The sequence below is a fragment of the Cricetulus griseus genome, chromosome 4, assembly GCF_003668045.3.
Source record: "Cricetulus griseus strain 17A/GY chromosome 4, alternate assembly CriGri-PICRH-1.0, whole genome shotgun sequence".
Classification (NCBI taxonomy): Eukaryota; Metazoa; Chordata; class Mammalia; order Rodentia; family Cricetidae; genus Cricetulus; species Cricetulus griseus.
Genome location: NC_048597.1, coordinates 213,210,610 through 213,231,891, shown reverse-complemented (window position 1 = coordinate 213,231,891; position 21,282 = coordinate 213,210,610). Strand labels below are relative to the sequence as shown.

Here is a 21,282-nt window from a genome sequence, read left to right as displayed (position 1 = left end):
GATTATGTGATTTCTACCCTCTAGTCTATTCATTTTCTGAAATCATTCACACTTACTGATTTGTGCTTGTCAAACCAGCATTGTTTCCCTGGCTTGGAACCAGCTTGGTCATTGTGTGTGCTCTTCTTAATGTGCTCTTGGGTTTATTTGTCAAAAAATTTTGAGAACTTTTGCAGCAATATTCATCAGGGTAGTTATATGTAGTTGATTTCCTGTGAGCATGTCCAGTGTGGCATCAGGATGATACTGGCCTTTTAGAATGAGTTGGTAGTGACCTTTGCCTGCTCTTTCAGAGAACCATTTGAGAAGCATTTGTTTTGGCTCTCCTTTAGAGAGCTTGTAGAGTCTGGCAGTGAATCCTATCTGGTCCTGGGCTTTTCTTTGTTGAGAGATCTTTCTATGACTTCTTCTGTGCTGTTTATGGATCTCTTAGAACTGGGATTACAGATGGTTGTGAGCCACCAGGTAAGTGCTCAGAACTGAACCCAGGTCCCCTGGAAGAAAAGCCAGTTTTCTTAACCACCGAGCCACCCTTCTAGCCATGAAAGAAAGGGCCAACTTTTTGATGGAGTTGCTGTATTGATCTTTATCAAATACTTCTTAACAACAAACAATAGCAATGAATACTTAAAGCCAAGGTTGTTAAAATGAGAAGAAACATCTCAGATTTGCAACAGCACCACCACCAAAATAATCCATCCAGCAAAGATCTCTCAAAGACTGTTTAGCTTAGGGTGGGGCAGGGACAAAATAGAAGTCATCGGAGAGAGTGAAATGTTCATGTTGCATTATCTTTTCTTTCTGTCCACACTATAATAGAATGTGCTCCCTGGTTTCCTAACAACAAGAAAGCTCTGTTTTTCTCATATGATCTTGGGGACTATGAGAAAAGAATTGTTTGTGTTTTATTTGGAAAATTCTATTACAACCAATGACCAAGTTATTTATTCAGAACTTTTCTTTCTTTTATGAAGCTATTTCCCCCATTTCTTCCTTACCTCTCTACAGAACTTAGTTAAAAATTAATTTAGGAAGGATTCAATGTAATTTTTAGAATACCTGTTCATTTTTGACAAGTTATATCTACTGACGAAAGTAGAAAGTGTGTGATAAGGAAGATCCTGGAAAGGGAACTTACCATACCAAGGCATCCTGACTTGAACAATCATGAAAAGAGAGGAATAACTTCTGGTAAAACTTTTCTCTGTACAAACAGCTCTATTGGCATTGTTCCCTTCCATGGAACTATAAGGTAGAAATGGTTTGTTTCTTTATTGCTTCTTTATTAATAACCATGATGTTGAAGGTCACATAGTGAGAGACCAAAACCAAGGCTATTTTAGAAAAGAGGGTCAGAAACAGAATATGGGATCTTCACCTCAAAACCTGTGCAGACTGGCTCACAATACCCACCCAGTTCCAAGAAAAGCAGACTGTCAGGAAGAACAGACAACCACACATGGCCCTGACTCCAGCAGGAAGAACAGATACCCTGGTTAGTCAACTTTTATAGACATGTGTTGCACCAAAAATTAATCTATGGAAATTCCCCAAATTCCTCTAGAAACTCCAGCCAATCAGCTTTGAACCCGTACCCATCATCCTATCCTGAGATTTTAGACTTTATAAGCCCCTTGCTTAGGAGGCTCTGGGCCTTCTCCTACAGATGCTGTATTAGACTGTGGGAAGAGGTCCCTGCCTAGTCTTGAATAAAGAAACTTTGTGCTTGCATTCAAGGAGTTGGCTCCTTGGTGGTCTCTCTGGAGGTATTGTGGACTGGGCATAGCAATAGGTACCATAGGGTGGAGCTGTGTTTAAAGCTATGTCTATGCACCTCCAAAAACAATGCTTTGTTATTACACTATTACACACCTAAAAGAGCAAGAGGTCCTGAGTTCAATTCCCAGCAACCACATGGTGGCTTACAACTATCCGTAGTGAGATCTGGTGCTCTCTTCTGGTGTTCAGATATACATGGAAGCAGAATGTTGTATACATAATAAACAAAATCTTTAAAAAATGACATTCATTTTAAAAAAAGTATACACATATACGATGGAGTCCTTCCCAGCCATGAAGAAGAAATTATATTGTCTGCAGAAAAATGGATGGAACTGGGATCCTGATCATCATGTTAAACAAAATAACTCAGACTCAGAAAGTTGCATATTTTCTCTTGTCTGTGAATCCTAGATTTTAGATAGATAAATAGACTCATATACACAGCTGACAAAGGAATTGAAGTGAGACTGTCTTGGCAAAGGAAGATGGCTGTTGGGGAAGAGAGAGAGAGGAAGTCTGGCTATTGATTTTGTCAAAATACACACTATGGATGAATGAAAATGTCTTTATAAAACCTATCACTATGTACAATAAATATACAACAGTAACTTTTTTAAAGGATCCTAAAATCTCTAATGGGGTATAACAGTTCCCATTAAAAAAAATGTCCAGAGGTAGAGTGACTGCCAGTTGGAGGCAGAATGCAGCTGTGACAAATCAGGGGAAGTGGTCTTGAATCAATCAGTTCTCTGTAACTAAACTGTTGTGTGTGTCTCGGGGTGCGGAAAGGACAATCCAAATGTGTGTGGCAGATGGTTAAGGGTGGGAAGACATTTTACTGAGGATGGGTGGAGGTGGCACCAAAGGGCCCTGGAATGCTGTCTTCTGAGATAGGCCTCATCCTGAAAGTGGGAACGACTCTTCATAAAGACAGAGAAGGAAATGGACAAAGCTCCCTTCAATCAAGCACTGGGCTGCAAGCCAGTGATAACCGAAACCTCCATAAATTCTGAGCAGGAGACAGGAAGCACCCTGGGATCCACTCATGAGGTTCTTGTCTGACAAATATGGTCAAAATCTATACAGAAAACTCTAGAAAAATATCTCTAACAGGAACATGAATGAGGTGCTCAGACTGGACTCGGTGGTACATGCTGTTAACTATAGCACTTGGGAAGGCAAGCAGATTCTTGAGGGATGCAAAACAAGGCCAGCCTGGGCTACAGAGCAAGAGATGGCATTTATCATACCAGGGCAGACCCCTGGGTTTAACTAAGTTCAGCGCAGAGACCCACCATTCTTAGCCTTTTCCTCTCAGTTTCAGAGATAACAGCATCTTGCCTATACAACTGTGTTCAAAAGGTAAGTCAGGGCTAAGACAGCCAAGTGTGATGTCAGCTCTCTTTCCTCCTGAGACAAGCATTTAAAACCTCTTGGAAACCCCTGAGCTTGGTGTGATGACATACAACTGTAATTTCAGTGCTGAGAAGACTGGAGCAGAAGGATTATGAGTTTTAGGACAGCCTGGGCTATATAGTGAGACCTTGTCAAATGAAAGCCAAAAGCCCACCAACAATCCCTTTAGGAAATTCTGGAGACTATTATGACATATGACTATTACCACCATTATACATTATCTGAAAAAAATAAGTCACTGGGAAATATTGACAGGTTTTTTTGTTATATTTTTAATATTGCTGGAGATTGAACCAAGGTCTTATGCCTGCTAAGCTACCTAACTTCTGTTCATGATATCCTCATCACTGTACTCTTCTCGATTGAAGGCATCCTATCAACTCATGTTGACAGTCCATCTCAGGTCTTCATAACCCAACTGAAAATCCTGAAATGTCAAGGGTATTAAGTGACAGCAAACATATATTGGTGGCTTGATATGAAACTAGGAGATGAAATCAGGCAAAGTGGATGGAGAAAACCCTATAAAGAAAAGCAGCAACTAAAGAGACAGAGGTGTCCCCCATGTTCTCCCCAGGCAGGTAAGATGGTCTGGCCATGCAGCTACCAATGGCTAGTGTCTGAGCCTGGGTGTGTTCTCTGATTTCATGATTTTCAGAGAACTGTGTATGTACCACACTGGAATGAGTAGACACAATTTTAGCAATAATACATTTAAGACTGATTTTAATGAATCTTAGACCTGAACTGGGGTGCACAAAAGATGGACCTATATTGTGAACCCCAAGAACCCTGTTAGGCCATTTCTATGAATCCTTCATCCTCAAGCTGGGAAGAGCCTTACTATTTTTTAAACAACGAGGGTAGAACAGAGATAGTGGTGAGAAGGGGATTGTTACCAAACACATTTGGGGTGGAAACTCAATAGGAGTTAGTGACATAGTTATTATGGAGTTGGATGTCCAAGGAAGAAGCAGACTTATTTGTGGCTAGAGAAGGTAATATGCCCACTGGGAAGAATAATATGAAGGCCAGGGTTAGAAGATTAGAATTGGGCTACTTGGGTTTGGAGACCTGAGGACAGTCTTTGGGGTTTCTTCATTTCCCATAGAATTAGTATCTGTATCTGTCTATGTTCAAAGAGGCTGTACCAACTCAGGAAGTACTAGGACAGGCTTTAAAATATTAACTAGTGAAGAAGGAAATAAACCACAGACCTGTACTACCTAGCATTTCCTGCAGTTGCCATAAAGGTATTTTCTCATGCTCTTTTTTTTTTTCCTGCCAAGCAATGATTTCTAAAATGTCCTCCAGAATAAAATACCCATCTTCAGGAGGGGGCCTTCCACCAGGAGTTCTGTGCTCTTTAAAGATGGGGGGGGAGAATGCAATGTAAGGTTAGATTTATTTTAGAAAGCAACAGGGGCGGGGGCAGTGAAAGATGGGATTAAGTTGAGAAATAAAAGCCAAAAAATGACTGAAAATGCCAGTCTGTGGAGGTGGCTGCAGACACCGGATTCTTGAGTGCCAGCAAGCTAGCAGAACTGCCGAGTTTTCATTTTCTGATGGAAGGCACTTAAGAAAATCTGGTCTTCTAGCGTGTGCTCCAATCTTCTCAGCGGGCAGCTGAGAGCAGGCTCCTGGGAAGCTCCTCACATTTTGAAGCAGATGTGTGGAAAGACTGTGAAAATGGGGCATAGACGCAATGCCAAGCGCTCCCTGGATGCTGCCAAGTCTCTGGGAAAGGGGTAGATGTGAAGATTGAAAGCATCTTTGGATGCTTAGTTTTTTTTTTTTTATTTTTAAATTAAACAACCCTATTCTTCAGACACCTGCCTATCCCTGGACTAACTAGCCATTTGTGGGAATCTGTTGGTCACAAGCCACTGAGGAGCAGAATTTAGTTACTTTCTGAATCACTTATTTCCTAGAGCCCACATGTATACTGTCACATTCTGAGGCAGCTCTAGAAAAATTAGATGCTTCAGGTAGTGGTGGCGCACGCCTTTAATCCCAGCACTCAGGAGGCAGAGGCAGGCAGGTCCCTGTGAGTTCGAGACCAGCCTGATCTGCAAGAGTTAGTTCCAGGACAGCCTCTAAAGCCGCAGAGAAACCCTGTCTCACCGCCCCCCAACAATAAAAATTAGATGCAATTCAGACTACAGACTTTGCCCTACAATAGGAGATGTGGACTTTGGTCATTTTTAAAGAGATAAACTAAACACTTGTTCTCTGTTTTCCACAAAATTCCAAAATGTGGTCATGAAATTTAAAAAGAATTTCCATTTCCCTTAAACAGCTTGGTCCATTTCTTGAATATGGTAAAACATTTGCCACCTCTGCCCATTTTCCCTGGCCATGTATAGGAGTTCAGCAGGCAGAGTCCACTAGTATTTAACCTGGGGTCTATCATAAAGGTTTAGGAAGTTAAGTCAGGATACTCAGTCACCATAAGCCATGCTAAATGTGCTACAGTAAGAAAAGGTTTTCTGAGGGGTGCTGAATAGATAATCCAGGGTTTAGATTTGATGGTCAGGGTGAGAGAATTCACATTCAGCTTCATATACGATACCATATTACTGCACACACCATAAAATCAGAGGGAAGTGGAAAATGGCATCTTTAATTTTTACCAGCACAAATCACACAAGCAGCCATGCAAAAATATCAATAAAGATTACTGCTCAGGATTCTACAGCTTAGTAAGTGACTTTTTTTAAGCTTTATTTTCTGGTCGTCTTTTAAAATTTTTTTCATTATTTCCTCCATCCATTTTGTGCTGCTATACCAGAATACTATAGCCTGGGTAATTTACAGATAATAGAGATGGAGCTGGATCGTGGTTGCAGAGGCTGGGATATCCAAGAGCTCACTGCTGGAAATTGGCCAGGTTTATTTTACTGCCTCATCCCATTGTGGAAGGCAGAAGAGCATGACTGAGGGTGAACACAAATGCATTCCCCTTTATAATTTGTATTATAATTATACTATATTATAATTCACCAAGAGGCTAAAACCTTTATGACCTATTAACCTCCAGACAGATCCTAGAGCTCACTTCCTAATTCTTTTGCTTTGGGATTCAACATGCTTGACAGGGGCACACTCAAACTATAATATATGTGTATGTATATGCATATGCATTACATATACCACCCATAGAGGCATGTTATATGGTGAAATCTTTTACATAGTTATACTCACAGAATCACTCAGTGCTATCATAGACATGCCTTCATGTGATTACCTAGTCCTTGTAGTTATAATTTAACACAGCTACATTATAGTCCATTTAGATGAAGTACTGTAGTTTATTTACACAGTTGTTATTTTACTGATGGACATTTAAGCTGTAGAAGTTGCTGTCTATGAAAATCTATGTTGCAATTAACATTTTTATGCATCTATGAAAGCCACAGCTTTCAAAGGAAGCATTTAATTCTTCCACCATCTCCTTTCCAAACACTGCACAGCACCTGCCTCTTCTCCACTGTCTATAATTGTATTTTGTCTATGAAGTTCTAGTATCTGGCTTTATTTTTAGTCACCGTGCCATGTGTCAAACCACATGCCTCTCTCTGTCATCTGTTTCACCTCCATTCACCTCCTCCAAGACTGAGACACCATAGTTGATCTTGGTTTACATGTCTCCAGGATTCTCATGAGGCATATATGAAGCTTGTCCTCAGGGGTGCTCTCAATTTTCCATGGTTGTGTGCAAAATCAAGTGTGCACATTTTATACTGAAATAATATAGGTCATGTATCAAGTTCTCAGATGTTCCAATGACCAAAAAGGAGTCGTTGACCAAGTATCACGATGCTGGGGATTGAACCCAGGGCCTTGGCATTCTAGGAAAATACTCATCTCTGAGCCATACCACAGCTCCATTGGGTATCTTTGTCTTGTTTCACTTCTCTGATTATTGCCTGACTCTAGCCCAACACTGCCTCTAAGCCTCAAATTGCCATACTCATTTGCTCTCTTGTCTTCTCTTTGTTGTTGGTGTTCCTGAGTTCACACCTGTGATGCTCTTTCTTTCTCATCTGTGTATACACTAAACCAGGCTCTTGCTTAACTTATTCTGCTGAAACTTGTTTTGAAGATGACACATCACTTCCCTCAGTCCCTGCTTATTCACTTTCCTGCTTTTCTTTAGCACTTGGGATTGTTGCTGTGGTCTTGTAACTTCCCCAACCCCTGGCCATTTGAGTTTCTAGACCTCAAACTCCTTTGCTGTTTCCTTTCTTGCCCAGGAAGGTCTTCTATGACTTCCCATCATTTGGGTCCCCTGTCTTTGTTCTTCTCTTTGTTCATCCCGTCCATCTCAAGATGCATGGAATTACATCTGTTTCTTGGAACTGATACTTGAATGTGTAGGTGCTATCCACTGGGATACTCAAGCATACTTCCAATATACCCCAAAGCAATTTCATCCTTTTGTTTGTAGGCATCTTGCATTTCTCCATGAACAACACTGCTATGCTTTGTTAGTCAGGCACCAAGTCCAAGTCATCCTACACTCATTTGCTTCCAAAACCTCTTGCTTCCAAGACCCTGGCTCATTGCCTTTCTTTCCACACAGCCCTTTTTCTTGCTGCCACACCAAGTCACCCTCTCATCACCTTCCATTAACTCTGTTGCATCTGATTTCATCTTGTGTTCCATTTTCTGTGCTCCTCCACTACCATCAGATGCTTTTGACAATAGTATTTGGTAAACACCTTCAGATTCACTCCTCTGAAACACATCGTTATTGCTTCCTGTCCTGTTCTTGACCCATCTGAACATTCCATTACGTACAAAATTACCTCAACACTTAGACCATCTCAACTTCTGACCCAAAGATACCTCTCAGCATGCATACCTAAATACACCCTGCTTACACAAGTAAGTTTCTAACATTTATCATTTGAATTCATGTACATAAATACTTAGTTCATGGGGTGTTTTTTCAAACCAAATCCCAAGGGCCATTGCTCTTTCAGCTAACACTGGTATTTTTTTTTAAAGTTTAGAGTTAAGTAACAGTATTTCAAGCAGCCTGGTGTAGGGAGTGTTAAAGCCGCTTTAACACTGTTAGCTTGAACCAGAAGCCCCACGGAATACATGAAGGCTTCTCTCAGCCCTTGCATGGCATGCCAGGTACTTAGAGTCTCTCCAGGAAACAGCTCATTCAAAAGAGGTGGCTGGGGGTGGGGCTAATAAAGGGACAGCCCACAAATGTGTGGAAAATGTTATATAAAACCAATCACAAAGGGTAGGAAGGACTGTTCCTAGACCTCAGCAAGAAGAGTATGAAGGACAGGGCATGTGGTAGGAATGGACCTTCTATGGATAAAAAAGGTCACTGTGTTTCTAGTCTGGAAAGCAGATATCTAGAAAAAAAGTCTTCAGCATTGCTTTTGCCTTTTGCTCTCTGGATGGTGCCCATCAATGGACAAACCCAAGCAATTGCTAAAAGCAGCAGGACCTGGCTAGCATAGGTGCTTGGGATTCAGATGGGGGTGGGGGAGAAAGAGTGTGTCTGCAGGATGAAGTGGAGAACACCTAGAACCCTGTGTCACCTCTGACCCCTGAATATCACTCTTTACTCTTTCTTATGCCTAAAGCTACTGGTCTTGCTCAGCAGCCATGGCTGCATCATGAGTCAATGAGAATCTTTGCCTCTGGGTGATACAGGCCTAGAATTACTTTCCTCCCTTTTGTGTCTTCCCTGCCATCTCCATGCCAGGAAGTCCTCCTCTCTCACTTCTCAGGTCTCCGCTATCCCCTTCCATGATGCAATGAAGGTACTGGGTGGAATATAAGCTCTATTCAACCGAATTTAAATCAATGCTATTTTTAATTACCTGCATTACAGCTTAAAATTTATGTTAGGTTACATTGTAAAAACTTATAATGAGAAAGAACTTTATAATGAGAAAACTGGCTTCATTTTGGAAGCTTCAATGCCTTCAATGCCATTGGAGCAATTGATGCTTTTTCTTGGACAAGCACACAGAACTCTCACTTTCCTTCGAGTCTAACCTGAGGTCTATAGAAGGAAGGGCTTTGTGATGGAACCCTTAATGGCCTACCCTCTTCTCAGCACTATCTTATATCCTCCTCTCTCAGTTTTTGTCCTGACTGCTATCCCACTCATGTTCCCCACAGGTCTGTCAGTTGGCACTGGAGAAGGTGAGAAACTAGGACCTGGGGTGCTGTTGATGACAAACACTGAGGTAGCCTCTACCCAGCTGGGTAAGGTTAATAAATTGGAAGAATTGAGGAAAACAGAGCATGAAAGGCAACCTTCCAAAGGTAAGCAGCTGCAGGCCTATCCAAGAGTGTAGACCCTGGTAAGCCAACCAATGGAAGGTCCCACATTCATAATAACTGGGGAGCACAAATTGGCTTTGATGGGGGAAGGAGACATAAAGTTGAATGGGGAGGGAAATGAGTTGAATTTGGGAGGAGTTAAGGAAGAAGGGTAAATATGATCAAAACACACTGTGTGCTATCCTCAAAGAACTAATGAAATGACTCAGAATGTGGTCTGGGAAGCCTGTGGGATAGCTGATGCTCTTCAGCACAGCCCCAAGGGCAAAGCAAGCCTGTGAAGGTTGCATAAGGGGTTGTTCACAAGCCTAGGATCTACAAAATCTAAAACAAACTGAAATCAATAGAGCTTTCCCTTGGAAACCTATAAATAGTTTTCTGACATCACTCCTTTGCCTAATATCTTTGGAAACCATTTCAGTAGCTCTCCTTGACAAATTTTCTTGCTTAACTACTGCTCTGTAGATAGACCTGCATCAGCAATAAGCTCACCACACAGGTAGTGTTGGGGGTGTGTGCCCACAGCACACGTACTTGTTGCCTTCATTATATACCAGAGTGCATATAGGAGGGCAGGTGGCTCCATCTGGAGAATCTTAGACTTTATAGCAGTGACCAGCTCCTGTAAGCATTCAAAAGTAAATGAGTAATGCTGAGTTAGGTGTGGGTTGACTTTTCTGACATTAAAACAGAAAGAAGGCCGGGCGTTGGTGGCACACGCCTTTAATCCCAGCACTCGGGAGGCAGAGGCAGGTGGATCTCTGTGAGTTCGAGGCCAGCGTGGTCTACAGAGTGAGTGCCAGGATAGACTCCAAAGCTACACAGAGAAACCCTGTCTCAAAAAAACCAAAAAAAAAAAACCCAACCAACCAAACAACAACAACAACAACAACAAAAAAAACAAGACAGAAAGAAGTTGTCTTTGTATTCTATTGCTGTGAAGTGACACCATGGACATGACAACTCTCATAAAGAATAAAACATTTAACTGGGGCTGGAATACAGGTTCAGAAGTTTAGTCCATTACTGTCATGGATAGAAGCGTGGTGGCATGTAGGAAGACATGGTACTGGAGATGTAGCTGAGACTTCTACATCCCGATTGGCAAGCCACAGGAAGAAAGAGTAACAGTGGTCCTGACTTGCACATCTGAAACTTCAAAGCAAATTCCTTCATCCATTGAGTCATATTGCAGTCTCCTTCATTGGTATTTAAAAGAAAATCAACCATCTCAACCAAACACATATCAGTACTGTCTAAATCCCACAAGACCATAGATTACATATAGAAGATGATCCTCAATTCATCTTCTGAGACAAGATACTCACTCTCTCTCAACCTGATTTAACTTGGTACTCCAGTCTTTGAGATTCCCTTTTTGTTGCTTGAGAAAGAATTTGGAAAACTTTCCCTTGCTTCTGATCAGTGGGTATGACATTGATGTCTGTATTCTTGTTACACGAACACAGCTAAGGCATCTGTCTTAGCTCAGTGGAATAGAACAGCAAGGCTCACTTCCTTTACATCTTTCTGCCCAGCCATGGGGTCTGGCAATCTACAGCCTGCCTTGCATGATATACCTCATGTAGTTACTTCAAAAAAGGGAAACACATGGAGGGCTTTCTAAACAATTTGTGGTTGGGGATTAGGGATCATACTCACCAGAAGTAGCAGGAAATACAAACTCATTTTAAAAACAGGGTCCCATGCCACACTCCAGCAATAGTGCTTAAAAGCTTGCCTGAGATTTTGAGAAACTCTTTGTATCTACAAGCCCCCAAACCTAACACCATTACCATTCCTCATTCCTCAAATAAGGACAAACACAAAAACAACTTACTGTAAACTGGATTTGGCAGCCACCCATGATGTAGTCCAAGAAGGAATGCATCTTGTGGATCTGCAAGGGAGATGGCCTGGATTAGTAATAGCACAATCTGCTTTCCCTGAAGACTGAAGGCCTACACTTCAGGAATAGGTTGCTGTGGTGACTTGAATAAGTATGAGCCCCATTGATTCAAGTTTGAATGTTTGGCCTATAGGGAGTGACACTATTAAGAGGTGTGGCCTCATTGGAGTAGATGTGACCTTGTTGGAAGAAGTGTGTCACTGTGGAGGTAGGTTTTGAAGTCTCATATGCTCAAGCTGTGCCCATTGTGGGACATAGTTCACTTCCTGTTGCCTACAGATCAAGATGTAGAACTCTCAGCTCCTTCTCTAGCACCATGTCTGCCTACATACCACCATGAAGATAATGAACTAAACTTCTGAAACTGTAAGCCAGCCCCAATTAGATGTTTTCCTTTGTAAGAGTTTCTGTGGTCATTGTGTCTCTTCACAGCAATAGAAATTCTAACTATGACAGAAGTTGATACCAGTGACTGGGGTGTTGCTGGGATAGGCAAGACCATGCTTTTGTTTGGAAGAATTTGGATTTTGAGACTTTGTGTTAGGAAAGCAGTAGAATACTTTAAGAACTGCTTAATGTATTATATTAGTAGGAGCATGGAGGATAGTGCTACTAAGACTGATTTGAACTGTGGTATACTGTCTCAAGAGGTTTACGAGGAGAAAAATTTTAGTATGTTGCCTTAAGATTGTTCTTGTGATATTTTGGTGAAGAATATGGCTACTTTTGCCCTTTTCCAAAGAATTTGCCTGAGGCTAAAGTGAAGAGTTTTCCTAATTCCATTGGCAGAGGAAATCTCAAAATAGTCTAGTATTGACTGTGTCCTGAGGTTATTAGTATTCACTCTTATGAAGATCTATAATGAAAATGAGTAAGCTGAGAAAGGAAAAATACAAGATGTACAATTTGAGGAGAAAGGGGGTACCAGGAAGTAGAAAGGAACTAAATTCTGTTCAAGGAAATGAACAGACTAAAGGAAAGCCCAATGTTAAATGGGACAAAGGGAGTGGGGACCTCAGGGCAAGACCCCACTCAGCTAAGCTTCCAACTTGTGAAAAGGAATTGAAGAACAACTTAGGTACAGTTATGTTGGCACATGCCTTTAATCCCAGCACTCAGGAGACAGGGCAGGCAGATTTCTGAATTCAAGGCTAATGTGGTCTACAGAGCAAGTTCCAGGACAGCCAAGCTTAGGCAGTGAAGGAAGCCATCAAAAACAAAATACTGGTAAAGATGTAATTGAACAAGGGGGCCATGTTCCAGTCCCAGCAAACAGCAGAACTTAGCAGCTTCATTCACATGGTTCTGGCTTTAGAGTCAAGGATACAAGAAAGGGATTATAGAATCTCCCTCTGTAACTAAGGAAAGTTGCTGAGGCCAGGCTTGTATCAAGGGTATCTCTGTATTGAAGCCCAGAGAGGCCATTGTGTGAAACTGTGAATATGAAGCCTAGATTGCTTTGAAGATGCCAATACATTAGAGATGCCAGAGCTATGGGATACTTGCCAATGAGAGTTGTTAACAGGGATTGGAACCAGCTCAACAGAAAGAAGTATATTATAGTCAACAAAGCTGAACATCAACCAGCTGGGCAAACTCCAAACTCTGCATCTCCATGTCTAATGTCAAAACTCTGTTCAGATCTCCAAATCCTTTCAGCTTTGTTGTGATATGCTTTTTGATTTTACAGCAGATTACAGTTAAAAGATTACATGAATCCCAGGAGAGACTTTGAACTTTTGACTTTTAAACAAGTTTGAGACTATTGCAGACCATGGGGACTTTTGAAGTTGCACTGAATGAATCTCTGCACTATGCTATGGCTATAAGCCTATGGGAGCCAGTGAGTATAATGTGGTGGTTTGAATAGGTATGACCCCCATAGACTCAGGTGTTTGAATGCTTGGCCCATAAGAAGTGGCACTATTAGGAGGTGTGACCTTGTTGGAGGAAGTATGTCACTGTTGGGGCCAGCTTTGAGGTCTCATATGCTCAAGCTATGCCCAGTGAGGAACACAGTTCACTTCCTGTTGTCTACAGATCAAGAGATAGAAATCTCAGCTCCTTCTCCAGTACCGTGTCTCCCTGAACACTGTCATAAAGAACTAACCTCTGAAACTGTAAGTCAGTCCCAATTAAATGTTTTCCTTTATAAGAATTGCTGTGGTCATGGTGTCACTTCACAGCAATAGAAACCTAACTAAGATATCTGCTAAGCCAAGGAAAAGGACAGAAAAGGACAGATCTGTGGGTGTCTTCAACATTGAAGATAGGACTAGGACATCTGCAGATTCCGACCCTCTGTTCACCTTTATTTGAGTTTATATATTGCTTTAATTGACAAATGCCTTTGGGCTGAGACATAGACCACATTTTCAAGACTCATTACTATTTCAGAATAAGGAATGCCTCATATTTAGTCACCCTCTCCCCACATTACTTGAGTATCTTCCTCAAGAACTGCCCTGTGCATAGAAGTGTCTGAGCCATGACCTGTACTTCCTGAACTTTGGAGTCAAGTCCCTGGGAAGGGGAAGGTAGCATTGGGCTGTCACAGCTTTTAGTCCATTCATAATCATATTTCATTTCCTTTGTCTGGTGCTATATTGATTTTATAAATTTTGTCTTAGAGAAGTCCATTCTCTTATAAAAAAAAAACTCTTCCCGCTTGATCACTTGACTTGAACTTCTCCCCCAAAGCAGCTCCAGCATTGTGTTCCTGGTAGAGAGAGGATTACACATACCTTACACTGATTCAGAATCACCATGCCTGAGTTCTTGTAATTCTTCTTCTTGGCCTTGTACTTGGGGTTGATGCATTCCCACTGTACCTACACAAAAAGGGTCAAATGTGAGTGTCTTCGAGAAGAAGTCAAGTCTTTAAATGAGGCCAAGCTTCAGGGAACACACACATGGAACTGGATAGCTGGAAAAATGGTCTCTAGGTGGTAACGCTAGCATCTAGGAGAATGGTAAGGGAGAGTGATTGATGGAGACAATGGACTGCCTGGTTCATATTCCATGCCTTCATTTCCCAGCTATGTGTCCTATGCTAAGCTGCTTGACTCCCCTGTGCCTTGAATTTCTCTTCTGTATAACTGAGCTCATGATTCCTCAGGTCTTGGCCCTTCTCTTGGCTGTGATCTCAGAGGGTACTCCATGAAGGACAGGATTGGAGCCTTGGTAAGGACTGAGAACTGAGGGATTAACTGGTAGCCATCTAGAACAATTTCTAGCTCTTCCAGACCACAGATTTCATGAGGCAGAAGCAACTGAGAGTCAGATACCCAACATTCACTGGACATTTCTGCTCATGATCCTGAAGGAGCTGGACTCTGAGGCTTCCACTCAGGGCAGAAAAGTTTATTCCTGACAATCAAAAAGAAGCAGCTTGGGAGGCAAACATGAGCAGGCTAGACTGACACTTCAGTGGCCTCCTATAACCTCAGTGCCCATGCATTAGTTATGTGACTTGTTTTGGCCAATGGGACATTAAAATTTTTGTGAGAATAGAAGCTAGAAAAACACCAGTGTTCTGAAACTGCCTTTTTGCTTCTAAGTTTTATTTTGCCATTTTGTAAAAAAAATATACATTGGAGGATAAAACCATCACCTCTATTACCACCACCACCACCACCACCACCACCACCACCACCACCACCACAACAACAACAACAACAACAACAAAAAACACATATGGAGAGCTTCACCAGGCATCTCTGCTGCTTATGCGCAAAAGCCTGAGAGTTTCATGGCATCATAAAGGGCAGAGGGGAGCTATCCTGGGTGAACCAGGCAAAATTGCCAACCAAGAAAATGTCAAGTAATCATGGCTGTTTTCAGGTAGGAAATTAGTAGACAATTTGTTACTCAGCAGCGGCTAACAGTAGTCTCACCCCCCCCAGGAGGCCCCAGAAGTGACTGAGCCACTTCCTTGGTGATGCTGAGACTCACACATCAGTATTACTCCAGATCCTGTCTGGCGACCACAATGACTACTTCCAAGAGTGTCCTGGAGTGGGCCCTTCTAGTTAGTATTGTGAAACTTTCCCTTGATCATCTCAAACTAAAGATGCTTATGAGACACTAAAGAATGAATGAAGATTAGTTAAGAAATTACCCTGTTCTGTCAGCAGCATCCTGACTCAGGCAGGGAAGTGGGAAGTGAACAATGGGGATCCTCTTTTCCCTCTGGTGTGGTATGCTGGGTCCTCAGGTTCAAGGCTCCTGCCTGGCTGTCTGCCAGCTCTCCTCCTTTATTCACATCTTCACTCAGTTTTAACCCTTTCTTTCCATGGTGCCTAACAATCCTTTTCATGTAGGCAGCCCTCTATGGCGGTTTGTCTAAAACCCAGTTCTCCAGCTTTCTTCACAAACTGGGCCTCCTTTCCTCAAAATTTCCCCATCTCAGGATCTTTGTATCATGCCCTTCCTCCCTCCCATTCTCTAATCTCCCAATAAATCTTACAGTTCTCATTTCCAACATACCTTAATTTTCACTACTTTGTCTCTGTCCATTGCCATTAATCTGGGTGGTTGTCTCATCTTGTCCCACTATGGTTGTGGCTGCTTAACAGATTGGCCAGGCACTTCCTCTTTTCTCTGTAAATGGTTACATACTAGCCAAAGCATTCAAAGCATTCTCTCTCTCTCTCTCTCTCTCTCTCTCTCTCTCTCTCTCTCTCTCTCTTTCTCTCTCTCTCTCTCTCTCTCTCTCTCTCTCTCTCTCGTGTGTGTGTGTGTGTGTGTGTGTGTGTGTGTGTGTGTGTGTGTGTGTGTGTGTGTGTGTGTGATGTATGTATGCACATGTGAATGACCCATGCACATGTGTGGAAGTTAGAGGACAGCTTGAAGGAGTTAGTTCTCTCCTACTTTTTGGATCCCTGGAATCAAGCTCATGCCATCAGGCTTTGAAGCAAGTGCTTTTACCAGAGGAGCCATCTTCTCCATCCCGCCTTTCTTTTTTAAATAACATTTGTCACAAGTTGTAATTGTCTTTTAGGTTTTTGTTTGTTTTGTTCATGTTCAGATTCTACTTTGGCTCCCATCAGTCTGTTAGCTTCAGGAGAGCAGAGACAATGTTGGCATGGCTGGTGACTGCACACCCAGAGCCAGCCAGGCACAATAGATGTCAAATCATCAAAGAGATTGCACCCACCACATGAATGTGTCAGCACAGGGCCTTGTTGTGCAACTAAGTTCTCCTGGTATCTCACAGATACAGAGAAGTACAGCAGGGTGCATTTCATGGCTTCAGTGTAAATTACAGATTTATCTCTGTTTATCTGGGAGCTTCTAGCCTTGGTGGTCTTCAGTTATGATGGATGTTATAATCCTACCTTTAATGGCCTCTTAGGAACCCAAAGATGAAATGTTGCCCCAATCTACTGACCTGACTATTTCTGTTTATAGAGGAGGAAGATGCAAGTGTATGAGACACTTCAGAGTTGCGGCAGGTAGTGTCAGTAAACTGGCCTGTCTCTGCATTTAATACAGCAGCAGTGTGTTCCTTATTATCCATGGAGTGACTGATTATTATTTAGTGTTGACTTTAATTGTGGCCCTTGGGAAAGTAATACTACTTTCCCAAGATTACATAGGTAAAGGAAATGAGACATAAATGCGTTGAACCACTCTGTTTTTCCCATTGAGAAACTTCTATTTCAGGGTGATGTCTTGACAAGGTCACAGAGTGGCTTTTGCTAGGATTGTTCTAAAATCAAATCCTACAACCCTCCCTTCCCATCAGACTCAACCATACATGGTAGATTTGCCTTTAGCACTTCCATTTCTAGCTCAAGGTGCATCCTAAAGAGTGCTGGGATAACTCCACCTACCTGTTTCCCTTCCATGGCTCCTCTCATCTCCTTGAAGGTGGAGGTGAATTCTCCAATAAAGTCATGCTTGCCATTGGAGTCCCAGTCCCACACTATGCACTGCAAGACAAAAGGATGATTGGTTTCCCCCAAGGTTTTTAATCACAGAAGCTATAGGCACTGTGAACTTTATAAGGAAGAGCATATGAAAGATGTTTGGTCTATAACAAAAGCTGGATGTAATATCCCTTTTGGTTTCTATAGCTTTTCACTTGGCTTTATTAGCTACAACCTCCAAACATCCCTGTGACATATAAGTGTTTGCAGAAGAAGCCAGTGAGAACCAGAGGAGAAAGGTGGGACTGGCTAGAAGGGCCATCTAGTGAATGACAGCCTGAGTTTTGAAGGTGGTTGTCCTGCCTCTGATTCTGATGCTTTTTCTCTCAAGTTCTAATTTTTAATTAAAAAAAAACATCACAGATAGTCTCTGGTTTATAGGTTGAGAAGTTATCTGAGTTCATGAATTTGTAGCTTTCAGAGCAGTAGCCTATTAGTGATTTTGATTGAATGATATTATTCTTATTTTTTCTATTTGCCTGATGACAAAAGTAAATGCCAACAAAAGCAAATGAAAAGGTTAAAAAGTGAAAGATTTCATGGTACCTTTAAGAGAAATGGATGGATGACAGTGACCAATAAACCACCCTGGTAAATATCACACATCCATCACCCAGCTGTGGCTATTCATATCTAGCAAGAGAGATCCATCTGCCACTGTTATGGCTAGATTCTGAATATTCTATCAATATTTCCTCTATGACTAGATTAAATCAACAATAAGCTCTCTGATTGGCTACATGACCAGGTAAAGAGGAAGGTCCTGATTTTTTTCTACAGTGAAGATTAGACCATGGTCTTTAGAAACAATGGTGTATTTGCATTTTAAGGCAATGGGGCACCACAAAGAGTTTTAAACCTTAAATTTGGTCAAGAAAGCAAGAGGGACTTTTACTCAGAGATGCTTTAAAAAACACAGTGTCCCCCACAACTATCCCTGTCTTCCCTCAGGCTTCAGATATCTTCATCTCCATTCTGCCCGAGAAACCCAATTGCTTTCTTCTTCCTAGATCATGTGGAATGCCCCACACATGTACAAATAAATATACACCACCACCAGATACATCCTTGCATATTTAATATTTTGTTACAATAAATTGCACCTACATCCATGTAGTTACTACAACTGAAAATGGACACCATCCCTAGCATTTATCTTTATGCTCACAAGTCACACACTGGTTCTCTCCACGCTGTCTGCTACACATTGCTTGACTCCACTCCTTTTCTGTGCCATACTTCTTCTTAATCTGTTACTACAATAGCCACCCAGGTGACCTCCTGGCCCTCCCCTGTATTTATCTACCCTCATGATCTATTAATTATGTTAATTACCTGATTTGAATAAAATGAGTATCTGGCAATAGATTTTCCAAGATTTTCCATGATCTTATTGCCATCAGTATTTTCAAATTTCCTATAATCCATGCTTACAATATTTTAAAAACAATTTGTAAAATAAAAAGTGAGGTGGGTGGGAATGTAAAACACTGGTTTTGCTAAGACTTTAATTTTTCTGTTTGAGGCATCTTGAAAAAACTAATTTCTCTGCTTCTTTCTCCTTAAGCATGGAGGATTTTGTTAACTAATCCCCTTGCTTGGAAAACATTAATAATATTTTCTGTGAAGAAAGAATGCATCACCACAAATCAGAATGGCAGAGGTGAGGACAAAGGGAACTGAATTGCTTTGCTGAACCAGTAAGGACAACCTTAATTTCTCTTTGAAAACTGGAGACCCAGGGGTGAGGGCTGAGAGTAACTGAGTAGTTTCCATCAGAAGACTGAAGACCGGCAGCTGTGCCGGTCTTAGATGTGTTCAGAGACCCATGTATTCAAGACCCATGCTTGGCCTCCATCCTGTATCACTATCAGAACACGGTGGAGCTGTCAGGACCTGTATTAGTTCATTTTGTGGCTCTGATAAAACACCATGACCCAAAGTGACTCATGGAAGAGTTTATTTTAGCTTATAGTTCCAGAAGGAGAGTCTATAACAGTGAGGAGACATGACAGCCGATGGCATGGATGTTGGAACAGGAAGCTGAGAGATCATATATTTCTCCATACACAGGAAATAGGGCAAACTGAAACCGGGACAAGGCCATATACTATTAAAGCTGTTCCCCAGTGATATAATTCCTCTGGCAAGACTCTGATGTCTAAAAATTCCACATCCTCCCTAAATAGTGTTACCAATTGGAGACCAAGTATTCAAATATGTGAATCTATGGGAAACCTTTTTTAATTCAAACAAATACAAAACCCGGGCCCTCTTCTTCCTCTTTTTGTTTCCCAGCCATCTTGAGAGGAGCAGGTCTTCTAGGTCATATGCTCTCATGACATTTTGCCTTGGGCCCAAAAGCCATGCACTGCAGCTCCCATAACTGCAGGCCAAAAGAAATCTGTCCTCTTGTAGAGTTGATCATCTCAGGTATTTCTGTCATAGTGACAGAAATACTGACTAACATACAGAGCCAGCAAATAAGGTGGGAGGAGGTAAAACAAACAAACAACAGAAATCCACATAGCTTTGAAAACATGGATGTCTGATTCGATCCCCTAGTGCTGTCACCAGGTCCTGTCTCCTGTCAACTCTGGGACTTCTGCCAGAGTTCTGCCCCCACAGCATTGTGTTGATGGTTACTTGTAGAATAAAGACAGAGTGCCATATTCATGTTCCGGGGGTCATACCAGAAAGCAGAATGAGATAGAAGGGGACATACCAGAAAGCAGTGACTGAGCACTGAGTGGAAATCAGGAGTGTGAAGCTGGGTCTGGCAGGTGAGTCTGAGGAGGGGAGCACCACAGGAGGCTCTACACTATAGAGGCTTGTGTAGGGATGTGGGTTGAGTGTATCACTGTGTGTTTGTGTGTAGTGATGTGGATTCCAGTTCTTGAGTGTATCACAGTGTGTGTGTGTGTGTGTGTGTGTGTGTGTGTGTGTGTGTGTGTACACATTTCTATATATGTTACATAGATTTGGGTGTGGGCATGCATGCATGCATGCATGTAGGCCAGAGATCAACTCTGGGTATCTTCCAAAAACTTTCTCCTTTAATTGAGGGAGGCTCAGGCTCTCAGTGGACTCAGGGCTGGTCAATTTGGCTATACTGGCTGGCCAACTGGGATTTTAAACTCATATTGCCACAACCAACTGTATGTACATGGCTGCTAGGATCAAGCTTGGGTCCGCATGCTTATATAGTAGCTACTTTATTGACTCAGCCCCTCAATTTTGTTTACTTAGAGTTTATTATTGAAACATATGTGCATGTAAGATATTATAATAAAATCCATAGTTATTCATAATTAATATATGCTATAAAATAAAAACATTTAGAAATTATCTAAATCTTATACATGACTGTTATAAACAGTTAAGTGTGATTGTTCTTTGAGAAGCCCACATCCATGCTCTCTTTGTGCTTTAATCTTTCTTTGAGTGCCTTTCTTCTCTTTATTAAATAAACCACCATTCTGCTGCAAAACAAAAACCACCACCACAACAAAAATAGGTCCCCACAATGAGAAGTGAAGTTCTGATAAAAAACATTTTTAAAAAATTTACACTAATGTTTTGGTCTTTTGGTTTCCTTAGTTGACAAATGCAAAAAGTAAATTACTACCATAGGAAGTTGAAAATTTTCTTAATTAAAGAAAAAAGAATAACCCTCCCATTTATGAAGTTTGCCTCTAGTGCTGTGAGTCTACCTGCTTTCCCTCCCAATCACAGAGTAAGGCTACATTTCTCTGTCCCTGGGGTTGGAAGTGGCCATAGGACCAGCCCTGGGTGATGAACTGCAAGGGAAAGCTCTGAGAATTTTCAGAAGGAAGCATGGAGGACCAGAGTTTTTTCATGTTTTATTTCTGTCTGTGCTTGGTAGCTGTCCATGGTAGCTGTCCCATTGACCTGAGACCC

The 21,282-nt window shown here is 41.7% G+C and overlaps 1 protein-coding gene across 1 annotated transcript in view; it reads right to left on the bottom strand.

The window, feature by feature from the left end:
• Positions 1-21,282, bottom strand: part of Cpne4 (copine 4) — a 321,642-nt gene that overhangs the window by 30,192 nt on the left and 270,168 nt on the right. The window contains exons 7-9 of the mRNA XM_035444565.1: positions 17,266-17,364; positions 14,173-14,259; positions 11,360-11,419 (exon numbers count right to left, since the gene is read on the bottom strand). Of these exons, the coding sequence (XP_035300456.1) occupies positions 11,360-11,419; positions 14,173-14,259; positions 17,266-17,364 (246 nt within the window). The remainder of the gene's footprint in view (positions 1-11,359; positions 11,420-14,172; positions 14,260-17,265; positions 17,365-21,282) is intronic.